The 26,291-nt window shown below is 42.9% G+C and overlaps 1 protein-coding gene across 8 annotated transcripts in view; it reads left to right on the plus strand.

The window, feature by feature from the left end:
* The window catches only part of zbtb47b (zinc finger and BTB domain containing 47b), a 270,179-nt gene that overhangs the window by 147,869 nt on the left and 96,019 nt on the right, over positions 1-26,291 (plus strand). For all 8 annotated transcript variants that reach the window (XM_059971748.1, XM_059971746.1, XM_059971747.1 and 5 more), the window contains one exon: positions 12,605-13,972. In XM_059971748.1, coding sequence (XP_059827731.1) covers positions 12,686-13,972 — 1,287 coding nt within the window. In that variant the 5' untranslated portion in view covers positions 12,605-12,685. The remainder of the gene's footprint in view (positions 1-12,604; positions 13,973-26,291) is intronic.

A 26,291-nucleotide genomic window follows, 5' to 3' on the forward strand; every position in this document is an offset into this window, starting at 1 on the left:
GGCTTGTCCAGGTGGGTGTAGACACTGTTCAGCAGGTAGACGATGGCTTCCTCAACTCCTAGTCGGGGCTGATAGACGAACTGGAGGGGGTCTAAGTGTGGCCTAATCGTAGGCCAGAGTTGCTCTAGAACAAGTCTCTCCAGGGTCTTCATGATGTGAGAGGTCAATGCCACTGGTCTGTAGTCATTGGAGCCACTGGGGCGTGGCATCTTCAGTACAGGAACGAGACAGGAAGTCTTCCACAGCACAGGAACCCTCTGGAGACTCAGGCTCAGGTTGAAGACATGGTGAAGTACTCCACATAGCTGGGGGGCACAAGCTTTGAGCACCCTGGGGCTGACACCATCCGAGCCTGCAGCCTTGCTTGGGTGGAGATGTTTCAGCTGTCTTCTCACCTGTTCAGCTGTGAAGCCCACCGTGGTGGTTTCAGGTGTGGGAGGGGAGTAGTCACGAGAGCAGGGTGGGGGGGGCTGTGAGGAGGGGTAGGAGGGGAGAGTGGAGTATGTGTTGGTTGGGGGCCGACAACAGATGAATCATGTGGGGGATGGGCAGGGGCCACAGTGTCGAATCTGCTGAAGAACAGGTTAGGTTCGTTGGCCCTGTCCACACAGGCCTTGTACGTTCTCCGTGTGGCCATGTGGGTTTCCTCCAGGTGCTTCAGTTTCCTCCTGTATTCCAAAGACATACAGGTTAGGGTTAGTAAGCTTTGTTGGTGCCAGAAACATGGCAACACTTGCATCACATCCTCAGACTGTGGTCATTGATGCAAATGACAAATGTTACTGCATGGTCTGATGTACAAGAGACAAATAAAACTAATCTTTGATCTTTTTGCTAAAAAGAGGATGCGATCAAGAAGTTGTATTAATCAGGAAAGAAAGGTTAAAGGGAAAATGTATCTTTTACCAATGTTACATAATTACACATAAATGGCAATTTGAATCTTTGAGCATCATACCAGATGACATGGGTTTAAGTTTAATCCTATTCCATGGTAGAGATTTTAATACCATCTTCCCCCATGTATTCTTTGTAGCTGCATAAAGGAAGATGTTTAGAAAGGACGTTTGCTGAGAGAATGGAGATTATTTGAGATATGTATGGATTCCCTTAGGGTTATAAGTCTTTGGAACTCTTTCTGAATGGCTAGACACATGTTTTTGTTAAGCCAGAGGTAAATGGATATTTAATGCTTAAGGGGTGAAGGATACAGAGTGAGAGTTGAGGTTACTATTGAGTGAGCTGTGATCTTATTAAATATCAGGACAGGAAGAATCTGCCTGATTATCAATGAATGTACCTTTGGAATTTTGTCAGCTTATCTCTGTTAGATCGAAACTATGCACATACCTACTATGTTGAAGGAAAGAACTAAATTAGGTTGAATGAGTTTTATTCCTAATTTAGTTATGCAGAATGGCTTTCTAAAAAGTGTTTGCAATGGCTTGGCTCAAACAACAAACTTGAAATTATTTTCAACCTAGAAAATGGCACATGGCCATGGAGCACAGTAATCAGTTGTAAATGCTGTCAATTGTGTTCTGGATGTAGAATAAAATTAATTTGTTGAGCTGAGAATAAATAGGATCAGAAGACATGAAACCAGAATTCTGCCATTTGGCCCATTGAGAGTGTTCCGTTGTGCCATCTCCCCAGAAGCTATGATACCCTGACTGCTCAAGAACCTGTCAACCTCTGCCCTAGATACATCCCATGACTTGGCCTCCAAAGCCATCTGTGGCTATAAATTCCACAGATTCACCATCCTCTGGCTAAAGAAATTTCTCCTCATCTCTATTCTAAGTGGACTTCTCTCTCCTCTGAGACTTGGATCCTCTGGTCATGCGCTCCACATCATCTCTATCTAGGCCTTTCATTATTTGATAGGTTTAAATGAGATCCCCTCTCTCATTCTTCTGAACTCCAGCGAGTACAGGCCCAGAGCCCTCAAATGCTCCTCAATAATGAAAACTTACATTCTCTGAATCATTCTTGTGAACCTCCTCTGGATCCTCTCCAATGCCAGCATATTTTTTCTTAGATAAGAAGCCCAAAACTGTTCACAGTACTCCAAGTGTAGTACAAAAGCACAATGCACCAGTGCCTTATAAAGCCTCAGTATTACATCCCTGCTTTTATATTGCAGTCCCTTTGAAATGCATGCTAAATTTATGTTTGACTTTTTTTTTAACTATTATCTCAGCTTGCAAGTTAACCTTTAGGGAATTCTGCACGAGATCTCTTTTCACCTCTGAATTTTGAATCTTCTCCCAGTTTAGAAGGATAGTAGTTATTTCCCTAATGCTTGTGGTCAAATATGTTAATTGCTTTTATGGAGGTGTTGAAGCATTCACAGCTCTGAAATGTAGGTTTATTCTGGATTCTCAGACCGAGCCTGTGATGAGATTTCACACCAGAAGCAAAAATGAGAATGTGATGAAATATCTTGGTTCAGCTCTGAGACACATGTTCCAAGGGCTGATTTTTGCCTGCTGTCATCTTCATCTGCTAGACTGGCCAACATACAGTACCAGGGGTAACGTCTTGAGTTTAGTTATTTCTTATTAATTCCCTATTTCATGAAAAATGTTCTTTGCAAGTTGTCAGTTTTTCTATGTCCGTTTCCAGTGTGAATCATAAATTCTGATTGTTGTCTCTCCGTGGTTGTCATTTAATCAGTTATAATCTCTAAGTGAATGGCACCAGATCATTCGTTGCTGCCAGATACTGGCTACAGAAGTTGGTTTATTTCCCCTCACTGTGGAATATCCTGATGCTTGCATTCTGCTTTATTTATCACACTCCTGCATCCCGAAAAGTTTTCCTCGCTTGGATCTTGATAAAGGCTGCATTTCTTCAAGGGCCTGTGACTTCAAGTACCAATTAGCAGTGTTACGTAGCAGTCAGTGTAGCACTTTATACAACCAGCTGTAAGATCGGGGTTCAATACCCGCCACTGTCTATAGGGAGTCTGTATGTTTTCCTTGTGACTACATGGGTTTCCTCCAGGTACTCCCGTTTTGTCCCACATTCCAAAGACATACAAGTTAGGGTTAGTAGTCCAGATGAAGGGTTTCAGCCTGAAACATCGACTGTTTACTCTTTTCCATAGATTCTACCTAGCCTGCTGAGCTCCTCCAGCATTTTCTGTGTGTTGCTGGGATGCAATGTTGGTGCCAGAAATTTGAGGGCTGCCCTCAGCAGATTCTCAACACATATAATGTATTTCACTATTGTTCGACGTACCCCAAAGCTGTGTCCTTAGTGCCCTGCTCTACTCACTTTACACTTAATGACTGTGTAGCTATGCAAGGTTCCAATGCTATATTTAAATTTGCTGACGACACCACTGTTGTAGGCCAAATCAAAGGTGGTAACAATTCAGCGTATAGAAGGGAGATTAAAAATCTGGCTGAGTAGTGCCACACCCACAACAACAACCTCTCACTCAATGTCAGCAAGACCAAGGGGCTGATTATTGACTTTAGGAGAAGGAAACTGGAAGTCCATGAGCCAGTCCTCTTCGGGGATCAGAGGTGGAGAAGGTCAGCAACTTTAAATTCCTTGGTGTTATACTTTCAGAGGATCTGCACTGGGCCCAGCACGAAAGTGCAATTACAAAGAAAGCATGACAATACCTCTACTTCCTTGGGAGTTTGTAAAGATTTGGCATGACGACTGAAACTGTGACTAATTTCTATAGATGTGTGGCAGAGAGGTATTGACTGGTTGCAACACAGCCTGGTATGGAAACAACTATGCCCTTGAATGGAAAACCTACAAAAAGTAATGGATGTGACCTCATCCATCATGGGTAAAGCCCTCTCCACCATTGAGCACATCTACATGGAGCATTGTTGCAGGAAAGCAGTATCCATCATCAGGGCCCTCCACTACCCAGGTTATTCTCTCTTTTTGTTTCTGCTGAAGGGACTGGAGTCTCAGGACCTGCACAGCCAGGTTCAGGAACAGTTATCACCCCTTAATCATCACCCTCCTGAACCAGTGGAGATAACTTCACTTGCCCCATCACCAAAATGTACCCTTAATCTATGGACACTCTTTCAAGGTCTTTATTTCATGTTATAGATATTTATTGTTTATTAATTTTTTATTATTATTTCTTTTAAAAAAAAATTTGTGTTTGCACAATTTGTTGTCTTTTGCACGCTGGTTGTCCACTCTGTTGAGTGCAGTCTTTCATTGATTCTATTATGGTTATTGGATATATTGAGTATGCTGGCAAGAAAATGACTCTTTAGGGCCATATATGTACTGTACTGTACTTAATAAATTTACTTCAAACTTCACATATCACAGATAAAGCTAATCTTCCTTGTGTGTGTGGATAAGTTTTCTTTGTGGCAGCACCGATGGCAATCCTCTGAGAAAAGTCAAGTTTATTTTCTTTGCTCAAGTTATTTCTACATGCAGTCAGGTACAATAAAAAAAAGCTTACTTGCAGCAGATAAATGGCTTGAATTATTCAAGTAGGGACACAGTTGGATCAGAAAGAACAACAAAGTCCATGGTAGTGCAAAGTGGTCATCATATTGCTCTACTGAGATAGCGATCTGGATTGTGCTGGTTGGTTCACGAACTGAGTGTGTGAAGGGAAATAGTGGTTCTTGTACCTGGTGTTGTGGGATTTCATGTTTCTGTACTGCATATGTTGAAGGACTGAATGGTAGTTATTATATGAGTAAAAAAGAACATGAAAAGTAGCTTTCACCATCCTTTTTGATATCTCCCACACCAGAGCACTGAAAATATCTTGGTTCACCCCATAGTTACGCACACAAAATGCTGGAGGAACTCAACATATCGGGCAGCATCTATGGAGAGGAATAAAGAACTGACGTTTTAGCCCAAAAACCCTTCTTCATGAAAAGTCTCGGCCTGAAGATGCTGCCCAACCTGCTGAGTTCCTCCAGCATTTTGTATATGTGTTGTTCTAGATTTCCATCAACTGTGGAATAGCTTATGTTTTTGGTCCTCCCTATTTTTCTTGCTAATTGCCTTAATTCCCTCGTGGTTATCACTACTCTGCCACTGACATGCATTTAATAATTTATAAAAATGATTCATTTGTTCGAAGAGCTCTATTCAGTCTTACTTTTCTCTGTTCCAAACACAGCATCTCTACTGCCTTTGTGATATCCCTCAACTCCCCCCCCCCCCCCAACCTCCATCCCCTCTGTTTCTAATCTGAACACATAACCTTCTCCTTGCATCACTGGTAGATATCCTATACAAATTCTCCTTAGTGGTCTCCGTAAGCATTGATGCCCAAAATACCTTTCACCTTGCTTAGAAACTTGCAACTGATCAGTTCTTTCCATCCCACTTACTAATTTTGAAATGCATATCGAAGTTCAAAGTAAATTCACTTTCTTGCAGGCATTCACAGTAGATAAAACAGAATCAATGAAAAGCTACACACAAAGGCAAAGAACCAATGTGCAAAAGAAGACAAAATGTGCAAATACACCAAAACCAAATAATAATAATAATAATAATAATAATAAATAATATTGAAAATATGAGTTTTAGAGTCATATAGTTTCAATATTTATATTTGAACTGCATTTCACCAAAAGTTGATTATCATTCTAGGTGGTCTTGTTTCTGACAATTTCTTTCCTAAAACTGATTACCTCGTGTGCGGGTAGAAGAATTTGTGTTTCCTACTCTCTCAATTATAGAAGTTCTTGAAACAGTTAATTTTGTCATCAAATGACTTCTGTTATGATATTAGCCTTCAGTCATGCAATGATGAGAAAAGGATCAAAGAATAGTAATCAACCCCTCCCTCTATTTGATTGGTGTCCCATTCTCACTCTCTAGTGTACAGTTGCTGCAATTACAAACTGTGTTGGCACCTCCACCAGAAAAGGTGGTATAGTGGGTGAAAGATTTTTACTCTTCATGTATGTGAAGGATGTAAGAAAGAAAGTCAATTCAATTCAATGCTGCAGCATCCTCTCCAGATGGAGTACTTGTACCAAAAAGACTGTTGTGGTTGAAGAAAGACTTGCCCCATCAATTTCTCAAGGGAATTTGGAGGATAGGCAATAAATGCTGGCCTTTTAGCATTAGCCAGACCTGAAAAGTGAATAAATTATTTTTAAAAAACAATCAAGGCTTGGTCCTAAATAATTACAGGTAAATCTACAAAACAAAATGCAATAAATTCAGAGCCTCTGAAATAGAAGACATCAGAGGTGTGCTTCAAGTCAGGCAGCAACCGTAGAAGCAGATGTTTCAGTTCTGATTTTTAAACAAGTTATTGATCTGGAATATTAACTCCATTTCTCTGTCCACAGATATTGCCTGCCATTTCCTTTTTGTACTGGCAGGTTATATTGCAAAGATTGTTCAATGTATATACACTAATTGGAGTTATAAACACACAACTGCTATTGGATGTTTAGTAATTGAAAACACAAAGATTACTATAGTAGGAGCAAACTTTGAACCAACTGTCTACCTGGCTGCTCTGGCTAAGTTGGAAACTCCAGGTGGACCTGAGAAAAATATCTGACAGGCCAGATGTAGCCCAAGAGCTATTGATCTAATTATGATTTCTGTTAGTAATAATTAGCAAGATTGTCAGTAATCATTCCACACTGGATAAGGTGGTAAAGAAGGGGTATGATAATGCTTGCCTTCATTGGTAGCAATGTTGGCCTTCATTGCTAGAGGGACTGAATTCAAGAGTCAGGAAGGTCATGCTGAAACTATACAGGCTACTGGTGAGGCCAAACCTGGAGTACTGTGTGCAGTTCTGGTCTCCATACTTGAGAAAGGATATATTGGCTTTGGAGGCAGTGCAGAGGAGGTTCACCAGGTTGATTCCAGGGATGAAGGTGTTAACCTATGAGGAGAGATTGACTCACCTGGGACTAAACTGTCTGGAGTTCAGAAGAATGAAAGGGGATTTTATAGAAACATACAAAATTTTGAAAGGGATAGATAAGATAGAAGTAGGAAAGTTGTTTCCATTGGTAGGTAAGACTAGAACTAGCGGACATTGCCTCAAGATTCAGTGGAGAAGATTTAGGACGGAGATGAGGAGAAACTTTTTCCCAGAGAGTGGTGAATCTGTGGAATTCTCTGCCCAGGGAAGCAGTTGAGGCTTCTTCACTAAATATATTTAAGAAACAGATAGGCTTTTACATAGTAAGGGAATTAAGGGTTAAGGGGAAAAGATGGGTAGATGGAGCTGAGTTTATGGACATCAGCCATGATCTTATTGAAGGGCGGGGCAGGCTCAATGGGCCGGATGGCCTACTGCTGCTCCTAATTCTTAAGTTCTTATGTTGAGTATGTAGGCTAAAGCTGTAGCTGTATAAAACTTCAGTCAAACCACACTTGGAATATTGCACACAGCTTTGGTCACCCCATTAAAGGGAGGATGTGAGACTGGAAAGGGTGCGAACTAAGTTTACCAGGCTGCTATCTTGTGTTGGTGCTGTGCTTTGCACCTTGGCCCCAGAGAAACCCTTCTGTTTGGCTGTATTCATGGGTGTTCATGTATAGTTACATGACAATTAAACTTGAACTTAATTTGGAAAGGTTGGATAAACTTGGATTGATTTCCCTAGATTTCTGGAGACTTAGAAGAGTTTTATAAAACTATGAGAGCCATAGATAGGGCAGAGAGTCAGAATCTTTAAGCACAAGATTTGCAGATGCTAGAAATCCTGAGCGCAACACAACGTTTTGGAGGATAATAAACAGTTCACATTTTGGGCCAAGAGCCTTTGTCAGGATTCAGCAATTTTTTTCTCAGGGTACAAATGTCAAACACCAGAGGACACAGTTTTGAAGTTAGGAATGTACGTTTAGAGTTGAAGTGAGGGGCAAGTTTTTCCCCAGAGAGTGGTAGGGGCCTGGAATGAGTTACTGGGGGTACTAGGGAAATAGGCAGTTTAGCACAGTTTGAGGATGTGCTCGATACGTGAATGTAAAGGGAATGGAGAGATGTGTATAATACAGAGGAAGAGCACACTTAGTGTAAATCAGCACAACATTGTGGGCTGGATGGCCTGTGCTGTACTAATGTCCTAATAATTTTCTCATTATACCATCAGTAACAACATGTTTTGATCTCCTGGCACTTGATTGCAGGACGTATAAAAGTTCATTCTGCAGTTTAATATGTCATCTCTGTATCCTAACGCAGTAATAATTTCTTTTTCTGTTAGAGAGAATGCAGGCATAAAATGGGAAAAAGGTGAGATTCTTATATTTGGGTGCTTGTGTGTTATTAGCTCATAGCTTTTATTAATGCAAATACTAACCTGAGACCTGATTTCTAATGAGTTTTGTGATATCAGATATTTTACACAATTCTTAGTATACTTTGCTTGTGAAAGTTGATACCATAAGATCACAAATGTAAAGCTTTGTGTCTTTGCCTTGTTAGTAACGTTTCTCAGTGTTGTACATTCTGGCTAATACTGTGGCATTGTCAGAGCTGACATTTTTCATTTCAGTGTTAAATCCAGGTTTTGTCTGCTCCCTCAGGTGGCCATTCAAAATACTGCTGTGTGATTATTTATTTATTTATTTATGTATGAGAGCTCTGGTTAGTGATTATCTTTTGGCCCACCACAATATATATTAAAAAATAGGGAGGGTGGTCTGGTCACTGTCACATTGTATTTGAAAATTTGCTCTGTTCATATTTGTTATTGTATTCCACAAATTATGGCAGTGCCATCGGGCAGAAGGTACAAGAGTCCTGGGCCCCATGCTGCCAGGTTCAGGAGCAGTTGGTGCCCTGCAGCCATCAGACTCTAGTCATCTCAGCACTGAGTGAGCTCTCCAGCTGTGTATTCACTTTTGGGGACTCCACAGCTCATGGCCTCTGTATTATTTGTATGATTTGTCCTCTTGCACATTCAGTATTTGTCAGTCTTTTGTATGTTTATTTGTGATTTCTGTTGTGTTTTGTTGTCCCGAGGATGTCTGCAAAAGAATTACTCTTGGGGTTGGATATGGATAAACAATAATAAGTAAATTATTCCAACTGGAAATAAGTCCAGGACCAGCCTATTGGCTCAGGGTGTCTGACACTCTGAGGGAGGAGTTGTAAAGTTTGATGGCCACAGGCAGGAATGACTTACTATGACGCTCTGTCTTGCATCTCAGTGGAATGAGTCTCTGGCTGAACGTACTCCTGTGCTTAATCAGTACATTATGAAGTGGATGGGAGACATTGTCCAAGATGGCATGCAACTTGGACAGCATCCTCTTTTCAGACACCACCGTCAGAGAGTCCAGTTCCACCCCCACAACATCACTGACCTTAAGAATGAGTTTGTTGATTCTGTTGGTGTCTGCTTCCCTCATTCTGCTGCCCCAGCGCACAACAGCAAACATGATAGCACTGGCCACCATAGACTCGTAGAACATATCCTCAGCATCGTCCGGCAGATGTTAAAGGACCTCAGTCCCCTCAGGAAGTAGAGACAGCTCTGACCCTTCTTGTAGACAGCGTCAGTGTTCTTTGACCAGTCCAGTTTATTGTCAATTCGTATCCCCAGGTCTTTGAAATCCCCCACCATGACCACACTGACCCCTTGGATGGAAACAGTGGTCACTGGTGCCTCAGCCCTCCTCAGGTCCACCACCAGTTCTTCCAGTGTTACTGAAGCAGGAGTTTTGGACATGTGTTTACTATTGATTTTTTGATTCCTCTTGAAATATTTTGGACACCTTTAAACAAATCAATGGATCGGACAACTTATTTTTCAAGTATTAATTTTGATTGGTTATTCTTGAAATTAGGCTTGTAGATTTTGTACTCTGACCAATACCATGCTTCCAGGTTTCTTCAATATTAACGTCACAGATTTCTAAAAAGAAACAGGATCATGTGATGATTGAGGCAGTCCTCGGTGCAGGGATCAGGTAGTATAGGGCAAATGGCCACATTCAGTAATTGGTTCGTCCTTGTGCTCCTCCAGCCCATTGTCGACTACCGGCAAAATCCAACCTTATCACCCACCATGCTGACCCTGTGCAGTCCTGCAGCATCCATCAAGTTGGCCCCTTCCCTATGTGGCTTCTCCAGTTTGCCAGCAGTTTGAAAAAAAGACAATGTCCTTGCAGGACTGACTCAAAGGGCTGTCCAGTGATCTTTCAGAGCTGATGTCAGTGAGGATACAGATAGGTGTCTGCTCAGTTACTGAACCTTACGAAATACAAGCAGTGTGGTGGAGCCACAGAGGAGACTGTAAGACATAAGAACAGAATTAGCCTATTCAGCCCATCAAGTCAGCTCTGCCATTCCATCATGGTTAATTATCATAAACACAAAGTACACTGCAGATGTTGGGGTCAAAGCAACATGTACAACAAGCTGGAGGAACTCAGCAGGTCGGGCAGCATCCGTGGAAACAAACAGTCATCAGTCCTTGGATGCTGCCCAACCTGCTGAATTCCTCCAGCTTGTTGTACATGATGGTTAATTATTATCCCTCTCAAGCCCATTCTCTTGTCTTCTCCCTGTAACCTTTGATGCCCTTACTAATCACTAAACTTTCAACCTCCCCTTTAAATATACTCAGTGACTTGACCACCACAGCTGTCTGTGGCACTGAATTCCACGGAGTCACCACCCTTTGGTTAAATAAATTCCTCCTCACCTCTGTTCTAAGGGGATGTCTTTGTATTCTGAGGCTATGCTCTTTGTTCCTTTTTCTCGCACTATAGGAAACATCCTCTTCACGTCGACTCTATCTAGACCTTTTAATATTTAGTAGGTTTCAATGAGGTTTCCCCCTCCCCGTTCTTCCAAACTCCAATGGGTACAGATCCCAAGCCAGAGAACTGGACACCAATAAGTGTTGGCAGAATGGATGTGGCAGGGTTTAAGGAGAGGAAAGCAAGAAGAGAAAATCAAGGTCCAGGAGATTTCCCTGAGGACAATGCAGAAATTGCAAAAGATATTTCTTCTGATGATATAGGCGCATTAAGTTTGGCTTTAAAATCAGATGAAAGTGAAGGAATATTCAGATTATTTAAAAATTGATCAACAGAGATATTGTCATTCAAAGATTCAGAGGAATAAAGCCGAGAATAAAAATTTTTAAATGCGTCATTAATTTCTAAATGATCCGATGTAAAGTCTCAGTTCTCCTTCCGGATCTTTGTAATATGTTGTTTGGCTTTGGAACGCCTCAGCTGATTGGCTAGGAATTTACGAGGCTTACCCCCATGAATGTAAAAGCGACTCTTGCTTTCGAGAAGTTGGCGTTCGACAGGTTGAGTAGACAGAAGATTAAATTTAGTTTGGAGTTCTACACGCTTCTTGTATAGTTCAGGGTTCTTAGTTTGAGCATATAGTTGATCCAATTCTTTAATCTGGTTAATGAGGTCTAATCGATCTGCACAGGATCTTCTGTTGAGATTTGTTGTGTAAGAGATTATTTGACTCCTCAGATATGCTTTCATGGCATCCCAGACAATCTGGGATGACACTTCAGGTGATGTATTGGTGTTAAAATAAAAGGTTATCTGATCCTTAATAAATTTTAGAAAATCATCATCTGATAATAAAGTTGAATCAAACTGCCAGTGTTTATTCCTCTGAGGGAGACCAGGAAAATTTAAAGAGAGAGTAATTGGGGCATGGTCAGAAATCAGTATACTCTGATAATCATAAGAGTAGGCAAATGGAATAAGTTGGTTATCGAGTAAGAAATAGTCAATTCTAGTGAAGGTATGGTGAACATGTGAAAAAAAAGAATAATCTCTCTCCGTAGGATGAAGGAAACACCATATATCAGAGATACCAAAATTAGAGAGAAACGATTGGATAGCTAAGGCAAGAAGAGAAAATCAAAGTCTTTACTTTAAACCATCCAGCTGTTAGGCAATATGGATATACACTCAGTGTCCACTTTAGTATTTACTCTAGTACTTAATAAAGTGGACACTGAGTGTATGTTCGTGATCTGCTGCTGCTGTAACCCATCCACTTCAAGGTTCGATGTGCTGTCACGCGTGGTTATTTGAGTTACTGTTGCCTTCCTGTCAGCTGAAATTAGTCTGGCCATTCTCCTCTGACCTCTCTCATTAACAAGGCATTTTCACCCACAAAACTGTCTCTCTCTGGATTTTTTTTTTTGTTCCTCCCCACCATCCTCTGTAAACTCTAGAGACTTGTGCGTGAAACTGGCAGGAGGTCAGTTTCTGAGATGCTCAAACCACCCCTGTCTGGCACCAACAATCATTCCATGGGTGAAAGTCACTTAGATCAGATTTCTTCCCCATTCTGATGTTTGGTCTGAACAACAGCTGAACCTCTTGACCATGTCTGCATGCTTTTATGCACTGAGTTGCTGCCACATGATTGACTGATTAGATATTTGCACTGATGAGTAGATATGCAGGTCGCCACTGAGTGCACATTCAGAATAATTCTGCGTGATATCTAAAATAGTTCTTGGGTTTGGAAAGAAGTGCTCACATTTAATGTTGCTTTTAGCTGCCTGGATTTATGGGTTGAAAAGAAACCCTTTTCCCAGTGCACTTGGTGTTGTCCGTATGCAACGTTTTGACCTGATTTTTGTTTTCCTTTCTCTTCCAGCTGATAGTTGAAAAGACCACTGACTACCCTTCCACTGAGTATTCTCTGGTGGAGGATGTTGCCCTCCACTTCACTTGTTTGATGGACAGATTGAACGAGCAGCGCCTATTTCAGCCGGACCTGTGTGACGTAGACATTGTGTTGGTGCGGCAGAAGAACACATTCCCTGCTCACAAGGGGGTCCTTGCGGCCTACAGCCAGTTCTTTCATTCCCTCTTCACGCAAAATAAGCAGCTGCAACGCGTCGAACTTTCACTGGAGGCACTGACGTCGCAAGGGTTCCAGCAGATCCTTAACTTCATCTACACTTCAAAGCTGCTGGTAAATGCCTGCAATGTGCAGGATGTGCTGAATGCGGCTGCAGTTCTACAGATGAACGATATTGCCACTTCCTGTCAAGAGTTAATAGACAGCCGATCCTTAAATTTGACAACAGTGGTGAGCGACATGTCGAAACAGGAAAGCCACAGCAATCCTCTCGGCTCGCAGTTTTACCGTGAGATCAAACAGGAGGTGGATTCGCATCCCAAGATCTACGCCCGTGAGGGTAACAACCCGTACTCGGTACGTGTGGAGGACAATACAGGGAAGCAGCACTCACCTCTGCAGCAGAAGCAGCAATATTACAAGGAGGAGAATGATAGCCAAGCAGTGTGTAAGATCGAAGGTGACACGGAGATGGACGATGACTCTGATAGCCGGAGCTCCTACAATAGGGAGCAGATCATCGTTGAGGTTAACCTCAACAACCAGACTCTGAATGTTTCTAAAGGTGCCGAAGGAATGTCTTCACCTTCAGAGGCCACTGCTGTTTTAGGAAGGTGTCCCGAAGAGGAGGAGGATGAAGAGGAGGAAGAGGATGATGAAGAGGACGATGATGAAGATGAGGATGACGATGAAGACGATGCGGATGAAGAGGAGGATGAAGAAGAAGTCAGTGAGGAAGATGATGAGGATGTAGAAGAGAGTGAAGAAGATGTAAATGAAGATGATAATTCTGAAACTCCAGAAGTTAAGACTGAAAGTGGCCAAGCTCCGAGAAGAGCAGCAAGAGCTTCGACTGCCTCTAAAGAGGCGACTCCAGCAGCTTCCAGTAGGTCACGGCGACGGGCCAAACCAGAAGCGACCACTCGAGGTAGGAAGCGAAAGAAGGATTCCGATAGCTCAAATCAGAAGGTGAAAATTGAGGAGAAGCAGAACTTCCCCTGCAAAAAGTGCCCCCGGGTCTTCAATAACCGTTGGTATCTAGAAAAACACATGAATGTCACACACAGCCGCATGCAGATCTGTGACAAGTGTGGCAAGAGATTTGTACTGGAGAGTGAGCTATCACTACATCACCAGACTGACTGTGAGAAAAGTATTCAGGTATGTCACTCGTTCTCGTTGTTTGCAATCTAAATAATGCCTCATCATCCAGGTTGAGAGTTAACTCGTCCATTTATTTTCAGTTTAGTCTGAGACCGATATAGTACTAGATTTGGCAATCTGGTCTCTGATGTGCTGTAGGATATTTAGCAATATATCACATTAAGGAATTGGCAGCTAATGAATATGCACTGTTTTTCTTTTTGGCTGCTGTACAGATTCTGTGCTATTGTGTCTTGCCAAAGTGGTAACGCTTCAACTATTTTGTTCAAGTTGTGTTTGCTCGTGGTATCTAAACACTACAACATTTGTCTTTATTTGTATTTATGCACTTTGGTGAAAATCCAGTGACAGCAGTAATCTTTGAATATGATATCACCTGAGATAAGACATTGGTAGATCAACTTGACCATTCAACAATTATTTTGGCGTTAAAGAAAGGACAAGGTGTGGTCCATTTTTGAAGTTTTTACTGCAAGAGTGAGAATTTATAATCATTGGATAAATTTAAAACAGATTGATAGGTTATTGATTAGCAAGGGTGTCAAAGGTCATGGGGAGAAGGCAGGAGAATGGAGTTGAGAGCGGTTATAAATCAGCCATGATTGAATGACAGAGCATACTCAATGGGCTGAACGGCCTGATTCTGCTCCTCTGTCTTGCGGTCTTATGTTGGAGCTTGGTTAACCATTGTACATAGTGGAACGGTAATGATGGCTGGTGTGTGTGAAGGATAGTTTGAGAAATAGACCACTGTCTCACAGTATGTTATATTATTCAAAATAGACATCAGATCTGTATGTGAAATCTTATTTCCTGCCTTAGGTCTATATCCACTGATAAATACAGTGGTGCTAGAAAGTTTGTGAACACTGTACAATTTTCTCTATTTTTGCATTATTTGAGCTAAATTGTGATCAGATCTTCACATAAGTCCTGAAACTAGATAGATAACCCAGTTAAATAAATAACACAAAAAATTATAAGATACAACACTAAAAAGAAGACCGCCATATCCAGCGGGCAGCAGAGTGATAGGGCTTTGGCTCAACAGGCTTAGGTGGAAACAGGATGAGGCAAGGTAGGTTTAACGGTGTTATTTGCGGAAAGGAGGTAGTATATGTGTGAGACCAGATTTCTGTGCTTGGTGTCAGATGTGGGGGGTGGGGGGTCCTGGAGTCTCCCAGCCTCCCGGACGGCCATACCTGCACCCGGTGCGTTGAGCTACAGCTCCTCAGGGACCGAGTTAGTGAACTGAAGATGCAGCTTGATGATCTTTGCCTGATCAGGGAGAGCGAGGAAGTGATAGAAAGGAGTTATAGGCAGGTGGTCACATCAGGGCCACGGGAGACAGACAAATGGGTCACAGTCAGGAGGGGAAATGAGGAAAGTCTACCCCTGTGGCTGTACCCCTTGACAATAAGTGCTCCTGTTTGAGTACTGTTGGGGGAGGGGGGAACAGCCTACCTGGGGGAAGCGGCAGTGGCCGTGCCTCTGGCACAGAGTCTGGCCCTGTGGCTCAGAAGGGTAGGGAAAGGAAGAGGAAGGCAGTAGTGATAGGGGACTCTATGGTTAAGGGGTCAGACAGTGGACTCTGTGGATGCAGGATAGAAACTCAGATGGTAGTTTGCCTCCCAGGTGCCAGGGTTCAGGATGTTTCGGATTGTGTCCAAGATATCCTGCGGTGGGAGGGAGAACAGCCAGAGGTCATGGTACATATTGGTACCAATGACATAGGTAGGAAAAGGGAAGAGGTCCTAAAAAAAAAGCCTACAGTGAGTTAGGAAGGAAGTTGAGAAGCAGGACCACAAAGATAGTAATCTCGGGATTACCGCATGTGCCACGCGACAGTGAGAATAGGAATAGAATGAGGTGGAGGATAAATACATGGCTGAGGGATTGGAGCAGGGGACAGGGATTCAGATTCCTGGATCATTGGGACCTCTTTTGGGGCAGGTGTGACCTGTACAAAAAGGACAGGTTGCACTTGAATCCCAGGGGGACCAATATCCTGGCGGGGAGGTTTGCTGAGAGTTTAAACTAGGGGAGATTGCTGGGGAGAGTTTAAACTAGAATTGTTGGGGGGGTAGGAACAGAACTTAAGAGACTGGGGAATAGGAGGTTGGCTCACAAATAGAGAAAGCTTGTAGACAGAGCAAGAGGGAGTGTTGTGAACAAAGCAGATGAGCTTAGAGCATGGATCAGTACTTGGAGATATGATGTGGTGGCCATTACAGAGATTTGGATGGCTCAGGGACAGGAATGGTTACTTCAAGTACTGGGTTTCAGATGTTTCAGAAAGGACAGGGAGGGAGGCAAAAGAGGTGGGGGCATGGTACTGTTGATTGGAGATAGTGTCACAGTTGCAGAAAAGGTGGACGCCATGGAGGGATTGTCTACGGCATCTCTGTGGGTGGAAAATAGGAACAGGAAGGGGTCAATAACTTTACTGGGTGTTTTTTATAGGCCTCCCAATAGTAACAGGGATATGGAGGAGCAGATAGGGAAACAGAACCTAGAAAGGTGTAATAATAACAGAGTTGTCATAGGAGATTTTAATTTCCCAAATATCGATTGGCATCTCCCTAGAGCAAGGGGTTTAGATGGGATAGAGTTTGTTCAGTGTGTTCAGGAAGGTTTCTTGACACAATATGTAGATAAGCCTACAAGAGGAGAGGCTGTACTTGATTTGGTATTAGGAAATGAACCTGGTCAGGTGTCAGCTATCTCAGTGGGAGAGCTTTTTGGAGATAGTGATCATAAATCTGTCTACAATAGCATTGGAGAGAGAGATAGGAACAGACAAGTTAGAAAAGTGTTTAATTGGAGTAAGGGGAGTTATGAGGCTATCAGGCAGGATATCGGAGGCTTAAATTGGAAACAGATGTTCTCAGGGAAAAGTACGGAAGAAGTATGGCAAATATTCAGGGGTTATTTATGTGGGAGTTCTGTATAGGTACTTTCCAATGAGACGGAAGTTATGTTAGGGTACGGGTATCGTGGTGTACAAAGGCTGTAATAAATCTAGTCAAGAAGAAAAGAAAAGCTTACAAAAAGTTCAGAGAGCTAGGCAATGTTAGAGATCTAGAAGCTTATAAGGTTAATAGAAAGGAGTTTAAGAAGGAAATTAGGATAGCCAGAAGGGGCCATGAGAAGGCCTTGGCGGGCAGGATTAAGGAAAACCCTAAGGCATTCTACAAGTATGTGAAGAGCAAGAGGATAATACCTGAAAGAATAGGACCTATCAAGTGTGACAGTGGGAAAGTGTGTATGGAACCGGAGGAAATAGCAGAGGTACTTAGTGAATACTTTACTTCAGTATTCACTATGGAAAAGGATCTTAGTGATTGTAGTGATGACTTTCAGCAGACTGAAAAGCTTGAACATGTAGATATTAAGGAAGAATGATGTACTGTAGCTTTTGGAAAGCATCAAGTTGGATAAGTTGCCGGGACCAGATGAGATGCACCCCAGGCTACTGCAGGAGGTGAGGGAGGAGATTGCTGACCCCCTGGCAATGATCTTTGCATCATCGGTGGGGATGGGAGAGGTTCTGGAGGATTGAAGGGTTGCGAATGTTGTTCCTTTATTCAAGAAAGGGAGTAGAGATAGCCCAAGAAATTATAGACCAGTGAGTCTTACTTCAGTGGTTGGTAAGTTGATGGAGAAGATCCTGAGAGGCAGGATTTATGAACACTTGGAGAGGTATAATATGATTCAGAATAGTCAGCACGGCTTTGTCAAGGGCAGGTTGTGCCTTACGAGCCTGATTGAATTTTTTGAGGATGCAACTAAACACATTGATGAAGGAAGAGCATATGTATATGGATTTCAGCAAGGTATTTGATAAGGTGCCCTATTCAAGGCTTATTGAGAAAGTAAAGAGGCATTGGATCCAAGGGGGCATTGCGTTGTGGATCCAGAACTGCCTTGTCCACAGAAGGCAAAGGTTGTAGATAGGTCATATTCTGCATGGAGATCGGTCACCAGTGGAGTGCCTCAGAGATCTGTTCTGGGACCCTTATTCTTCGTGATGTTTATAAATGACCTGGATGAGGAAATGGAGGGATAGGTTAGTCAGTTTGCTGATGACACAAAGGTTGGAGGTGTTGTGGATAGTGTGGAGGTCTGTCAGAGGTTACAGCGGGACATTGACAGGATGCAAAACTGGGCTGAGAAGTGGCAGATGGAGTTCAACCTAGATAAGTGTGAAGTGGTTGATTTTGGTAGGTCAAATATGATGGCAGAATATAGTGTTAATGGTAAGACTCTTGGCAGTGTGGAGGATCAGAGGGATCTTGGGGTCCGAGTCCATAGGATGCTCAAAGCAGCTGCGCAGGTTCACTCTGTGGTTAAGAAGGTGTACGGTGTATTGGCCTTCATCAGTCGTGGGATTGAGTTTAAGAGCTGAGATGTAATGTTGCAGCTATATAGGAACCTGGTCAGATCCCACTTGGAGTACTGTGCTCAGTTCTGGTTGCCTCACTACAGGAAGGATGTGGAAACTATAGAAAGGTTACAGAGGAGATTTACAAGGATGTTGTCTGGATTGGGGAGCATGCCTTTTGAGAATAGGTTGAGTGAACTGATTTACAACGATGTGAACTTGGCTTTTTCTCCTTGGAGTGACAGAGGATAGGAGGTGACCTGATAGAGGTGTATAAGATTATGAGAGGCATTGATTGTGTGGATAGTCAGAGGCTTTTCCCAGGGCTGAAATGGCTAACATGAAAGAGCACAGTTTTAAGGTGCTGGGGAGTAGGTACAGAGGAGATGTCAGGGGTAAGTTTTTTATGCAGAGAGTAGTGAGTGCATGGAATGGGCTGCTGGCGACGGTGGTGGAGGCAGAAACGATAGGGTCTTTTAAGAGACTCTTGGATAGGTAATGGAGTTTAGAAAAATAGAGGGCTATGGGTAACCCTAGGTAATTTCTAAAGTAAGTACATGTTTGGCACATCTTTGTGGACTGAAGGGTGTGTATCATGCTGTAGGTTTTCTCTGTTTCTATGATACTGGACCTCAGTGGGTTCATGTGTAACCCGTCCCTTTTCTACAGGTCGTACCTTCCCCAGAAGAGATTGCAATGATCCATAAATCTGAATCGTTGTTCCCTCCACCAGGTCTTCAGCCATGAATTCTCCTGCCAAGTCACACCATTCTTACCCTCACTGCTGTGTGGCACAGGCAGTAATCCCGAGATTACTATCGTGGCGGTCCTGCTTTTCAGCTTTCTACCTAACTCACTAAAATCTCTCTATGTCTACCTGTGCCATTGGTGCCAATATGTACCAAGACTTCTGGCTGCTCACAGACTCCCTTGAGAATGCCACGGTCTTGATCTGAGACATCCCTGATCCTGGCACCTGGGAAGCAACGTAACATCTGGGTGTTTATATTCTTAGCACAGAATCTCATTTCTGTTCCTCTGACTATGCAGTTCTTTTCTCCTCTCTGCTCTTCTCAGCCACAGCACCAGACTCAGTGTCAGAGACCGGCCACTATGCCCCCCCCCCCCCCCCCCCACACCCGGCTCCCAACAGTTTCTGAAGTTGTATACTTATGGAGGGGACAGCTGAATGGCCACAGGTATACTCTGCACTGGCTGTGCATTTCCCCACATTCCCCCAGCAGTCTCCCAGTTACCTGTCTCCTGCAATCTCAAGGTAACTACCTCCCTGTAGCTCCCGTCTATTACCTCCTCATTCTCCCGTATGAGTTGAAGGCCTTCTAGCTGCAGCTCCAGTTCCTTAATACGTAGGTGGAGGGGCAGGTAATGTTGAGGAAGCGGGGAGGCTGTAGAAGGACTTAGATTAGGAAAATGGCAAAGAAGCAGCAGATGGAATACAGTGTTGGAATGTGTATGCTACTGCATTTTGATAGAAGAATAAAAGCATGGGCTACTTTCTAAATGGGAAGAAAATTCAAAAATCCAAGTTGCAAGGGGACTTGGGAAACCTCGTGCAGTTTACAGGTTGGGTTGGTGTGAGGAAGGCAAGTGCAACATTGGCTTTCATTTCAAGGGGACTAGACCATAAAAGCAAGGATGCCATTGCTAAGGCTTTATAAGGTACTGGTGAGGCCTCACTTAGAGTATTATGAGCCATTATTTAAGAAAGAATGAACTAACGTTGGAGAGGTTTCAGAGGAGGTTCTCAAGAATGATTCTGGAAATGAAAGGCTTATCATATGAGGAGCGAACAATGGCTGCGGGTTTTTAATCGCTGGAATTTAGAAGGCCAAGATAGAATGGATGTGCAGACAATATTTCTTGTGGTGGGAGAGTCTAGGGTCGGAGGACACAGCCTCAGAATAGAAGGACGTCCATTGAGAACGGAGATCAGGATAAATTTCCTTAGACAGAGGGTGGTGAATTCATTGCCAGAGGTGGCTGTGGAAGCCAAGTCATTAGATGTACTTGTGGCAGAGGTTAATATGTTCTTGATTAGTCAGGGTGTGAAAGGTTATTGGGAAAAGGCAGGAGGAGAGGGAAATGGATCAGCCCTGATGAAATGGCAGAGCAGACTCTATGAGCTAATTGGCATTATTCTGCTCCTATGTCTGAAGGAAAGGAAGTGGGGCAGAATAAGGTTGTGGGGGAAGCGAAAAGAGTACAAGCTATCGGGTTATAGGTGTGGGGAAGATGAGTCAGGTAAAGGGTATGAAGTGAGAACATGAGCACAGGCTAAACCTGTCATCCTGTGTAGATTCAGCAGAGCCCTCAGTAGAAACCTGCAGATTCTGGAAATCCTGCACCAAAATTAGAATGTTGGAAGTACTCAGAATGTCAGGCAGTGCATTCCACACACCCACCACTCTATGGAAAAACCTACCCTGACATCTGCTCGGTACCTAATTCCAAGCACCTTAAAACTATGCCCCCTTGTGTTAGCTATTTCAGCCCTGGGGAAAATGCCTCTGGCTATCCACACGAAAAATGCTCTTCATCATCTTATACACCTCTCATCAATTCATCTCTCATCCTCCTTTGCTCCAAGGAGAAAAGGCCAAGTTCGCTCAACCTATTCTCATAAAGCATGCTCCCCAATCCAGGCAACATCCTTGTAAATCTCCTCAGCACTCTCTCTGTAGTATCCACATCCTCCCTGTAGTGAGGTGACCAAAACTGAACACAGTACTCCAAGTGGGGTCTGACCAAGGTCTTGTATACTCACGGTTCTTGAATTCTGTCCTACAGTTGATGAATGCCAACCCACCATAAGCCTTCTTAACAACACTGTCAACCTGCACAGCAGCTTTGAGTGTCCTATGGGCACAGACCCAAGTGATTATTGACGAGAAGGAAGCTGGAAGGCCATGAGCCAGTCCCCATCACAGGATTAGAGGTGGAGAGGCTGAGCAACTTTAAATTCATTGGTGTTATCATTTTGGAGGACCTGCCCTAGGCCCAATACGTACTCTTAAGTGCAATTATGAAGAAAGCATGGCAGCGCCTCTACTTCCTTAGAAATTTGCAAAGATTCGGCATGACATCTAAAACTTTGACAAACTTCCATAGATGTGCGGGGGAGACTATATTGACTGGTTGCATCATGGCTTAGTATGGAAACATCAATGCCTTGAACAGAAAATCCTACAAAAAGTTGTGGATACAGCTCAGTCCATTGCAAGTAATGCCCTCCCCACCATTTAACACATCTACATAGTGAGCTGTGGCAGGAAAGTTGAATCCATCATCAAGGCCTCCCGCCATCCAGACCATGCTCTCTTCTCGCTGCCGCCATAAGGAAGAAGATAAAGGAGCCTCAGGACCCACACCACCCAGGTTCAGGAACAGTTATTACCCCTCAATCATCAGGCTCTTGAACCTGTGGGAATAATTTCACTCAACTGTTCCCATAACCTACGGAGTTACTTTCAAGGTCTCTCCGACTCATATAATCAATATTTATTGTTTATTATTATTTTTCTTTTGTGTTTGCAGTTTGTTGTCCTTTGTACATTGGTTGTATGTCCATCTTGTTGGGTGCAATCTTTCATTGATTTTATTGTGTTTCTTGGATTTACTGGGTATGCGTGCAAGAAAATGAGTATCAGTGTTGCATATGGTGGCATATACATATTTTGCTAATAAATTTATTTTGAACTTTGAGACTGTAGGTATTGGATTCTGGAGCACAAGACTAGCTGTTGGAGGAACTCAGTGGGTTAGCAGCATCAGTACAAGCAAAGGGGAAGGTCAGTGTTTAAGGCCATGGTCTTGCATCAGACCTGATGCTAGATTCCTCCAGTTTTTTTTCCAATTCTGACCCTGGTGCTTTCTGTGTGGAGTTTACATGTTCCCCCTGTTGCTGTGTGTTTTAAAGTTTAAGCCTATCACCCCTACTGGGGCATAGGACACTGCCGTTCGCCATACTCTTCTGTCCTGGGCCAGTCTTTCAAGTTGTTCCCAGGTGTAGCCCATCTTCGAAGATCATTCCTCTCCCAGGGATGAGGTCTTTGGAGCTTATGTTGGTCTTTCCATAGCTCAAGGTGTTTACGAGATGTGGTTGCTAATGTCGTGCCCAGCCCTCCCCCTCTAGCAGCCAGGATTGGGACTGCCCGTAGTGGCGTCTGTGACTGTGTGTGTGACTATATTCAAGGTCCTCCAGTTTCTTTTCACATTCCACAGATGGTTGTTGATAGCTTAATTGGTTATTGTAAATGATCCCTGGTATTAATGGGTGGCAAAATGAAGATTGAATTGGTGGATGTGTCATCCAGAACAGGACGCAGAAAAATCAGAGGCATGGTGGGACTGGGAACCACTATAGACTCTGGCCTAAATGGCTGCTTCCTACAACATAAGAAAATGTGGGAAGAAAATGAGATTTATTCCCTGAATATTGTTATTGTTGTCTGTCTCATCAGTGGATCGAGTACAAATGTCGGTCTTTTTAGTTTAATCAGAGGAAATGAGTGTTTCTGCTATCCTTTCTTCCTTCCAGTTAGATTTCTCTCCAGCCAAACCCTCTCACCCATCTTCATCCACCCCACATATCTGACTTTATCAAATGGGAACCCACAAGATGATCATGGGATAAACAGAAAACTCTAAAATATATATTCAACAAAGCTATTGGAAATTATAGAATTATATACATAATGACAGCATCCACTCTGTGTGCACATTTTTAGGTACATCTGTACACCCGTTCATTAATGCAAATATCTAACCAGCCAATCATGTGACAGCAATTCAGTGCATAAAAGCATGCAGATATGGTCAAGAGGTTCAGTTGTTGTTCAGAACAAAGACTAGAATGGGGAAGAAAAGTGATTTAAGTGACTTTGACTGTGGACTGATTGCTGGTGCCAGATGGAGTGGTTTGAGTATCCCAGAAACTACAGATCTCCTGGGATTTTCATGTATGACAGGCGCTAGAGCAGGGTTTCTCAATCCTTTTTTTTATGCCATGGTCTCCTATCCTTAACTGAAGGGTCCGTGAACCCCAGGTTGAGAACCCCTGCTCCAGAGTTTACAGGGAATGTTGCAAAAAAACAAAAGAACATCCAGCGAGTGGCATTTCTGTGGGCAAAAATGCCTTATTAATGAGAGAGATCAGAGAAGAATGGCCAGACTGGTTCAAGCTGATCAGAAGGGGTCAGTAACTCAAATAACCACACATTACAACAGTGCTGTGCAGAAAAGCATCTCTGACTGCACAACACATCGAACCTTAAAGTGGAGGGGCTACAGAAGGAGAAGGCCACTCTGGGTTCCGTTCTTGCACCTAATAAAGTGGCCACTGAATGTATATTTCTGTGGTTCTTTTGTAACAAAGTGAAACATTCTACGATACACAGAACCCTCATGGATATAAAATTTCATGTGAAGCTATCAGATTATATTGGGGCAGATCTCTAAAACCTTGGACAACTAGAGTAATTGCAGGGAATGTATTGAAGGAGGAGAGATTTTATAGTGGTTAGCATAATGCTATTACAGTGCCAGTGACCCTGATTCAATTCTGCCACTGTCTGTAAGGAGATTGTACATTCTCTCCACGACTATGTTGTGTTCTCCCCTTGGTGCTCTCATTTCCTCCAACATTCCAAAGACGTACATATGATTGAATTAATTGATATTGTGGCTGTAATTGGACCAGAAAGGCCCATTAACCATGTTGTATCTCTAAATAAAATAACGATTAAGAACTTGGGCATTTACATGATGCGTAGCTGCCAGTGATGGAAAGATTATAGAGGACAATCAAGTCCAAATTAGCAAAGTCTTGAGAAGTTAGAAGACAAAAGGGGCTTGTGGAGCTGAGGGATTTACAGGTGAGGATAAAAAATTGAAAACTGAGGCTGCAGTTATCTTTGAACCAGCAAGTCATAAACAAAGGAGATTCTGCAGCTGCTGGAAATCCAGAATTCAGCAAGTTAAGTATGAGTCCTGATGAAGGATCTCAGCTCAAAATGTTGACTGTTCCTCTGCATAGATGCTGCCTGACCTGCTGATGTTCCTCTAGCACTTTGTGTGTTGCATCTGGTAAGTTTGTGTTGGTCAATAGATACCAGTATAGTAAGCGGCTGTGAAAATAGTTACAAATTATATCATGGGCCGCATTGTTTATGATTGCGTTTATGGGGTTAGAACCAAGGAGGTAGATCAGAAACAAAAGGCTTTGTTGAGGGTATCCCCAGAATGTGCCGAGGCAGAAGAATATGGAGATAGTAGCAGAATGGTGAGGGTATAAAATCTGAGATGCTAAATCTGTGTTTCCTGCTACTGTTCCTATTCTTATCTTTGCAACCCAAGGGATTTGGTTAGTGCAGGAAAGAAGTGCTGAGACTAAATATCAGTCACTATAGTCTTGAATGGCGGAACAGGCACAAGAAGCCAAAATGGCCTGTTCCTTGTGTTCCCCATGCTTATCTTTAGTCTCAAACCCACGTTGCAGACTCTTTCAGTTTTGCATGTTGCCAAGAGGAGAAGTAGAATCAATGTGCAGGTGGTTAAAGGTGTTTGTACCAGTGTTCAAACAGGAATGGTCTTCTTCCCCTTCCTTGTCACTGCTGAAGAAAGAAGGGTCTCATACCAAAATGTTGATAGTTATTCCACTCCTTAGCAGCTGTCTGACCTGCTGAGTTCCTCCAGCACTTTGTGTGTGTTCCTCAGAAAGGATGTGGAGCTTTTGGAAAGAATAAAGGAAAGGTTCTGTATGATGTTGCCTGGATTAGAGGGATTGGACAAACTTGAGCTGCTTTTACTGGGACATCAGAGCCTGATAGAAACTTGTAAAATGTATAGAAGGCATTGAAAGGGTAGACAGTCAGAATCTTATTTTGCAGATGTTGGAAATACAGAGCAACATGCACAAGATGCTAGAGGATTTCAGCCTGTCAGGCAGCATCCATGGAAATGTCCTGAAGAAAGGTCTTGGCCTAAAACGTCAACTGTTTATTAATTTCCATAGATGCTGCCTAGCTGCTGAGTTCCTTAAGCATTTTTTGTCTGTTGAAATGTCATTTAAAGTGAGAGGGAGAAAGTTTAAAGAGCTGCACAGGACAAGGTTTTTTTTTACTGAGTGTGGCAGGTGTCTGGAACAGGTTGCCAGGGATTGTGGTGAAAGTGAATATGATGATGGTGTTTAAGCGATTGTTGGATAGACACATGAGTATGCAGGGAATGAGGGATCCGGATCATGTACAGGCAGAAGAGACTTAGTTTAATTCTGTATTGTGTTCAATGCTGATATCATGGTCTGGAGAGCCTATTCTTATGCTGTACTGCTCTGTGTTCGAAACATATTGTCTTTTATCTTCTAGAGGAAACTACTTATCCAGTAGATGACATTAGATAGACATTTTAGCAACAGAAAGAGCTGTGCATTGACAGAAATGGTGTCAGGTAGACAGAGTCATAGAGGAAGCTTTTGGCACATTGGCCTTCATAAATCAGAGCACTTGAGTACAAGATTATTGAGATGTTATGTTGAAATTGTACAAGACATTAATGAGGCCAAATTTGGAGTATTGTGTGCAGTTGTGGTCTCTATGACTCAGTGCTAGGTGTCTTCACTGAGCTTCTAAACAACTTTGCCAAGGACGCTGCACATGATTTCAGATTTCAGCAAGGCATTTGATAAGGTACCCCATGCAAGGCTTATTGAGAAAGTAAGGAGGCATGGTGATATTGCTTTGTGAATCCAGAACTGGCTTGCCCACAGAAGGCAAAGAGTGGTTGTCATATTCTGCATGGAGGTCGGTCACCAGTGGGGTGCCTCAGGGATCTGTTCTGGGACTCTTACTCTTCGTGATTTTTATGAATGACCTGGATGATGAAGTGGAGGGATCGGTTAGGAAGTTTGCTGAT

This window comes from Hypanus sabinus, chromosome 6 (assembly GCF_030144855.1).
Source record: "Hypanus sabinus isolate sHypSab1 chromosome 6, sHypSab1.hap1, whole genome shotgun sequence".
In the NCBI taxonomy this organism is placed as follows: Eukaryota; Metazoa; Chordata; class Chondrichthyes; order Myliobatiformes; family Dasyatidae; genus Hypanus; species Hypanus sabinus.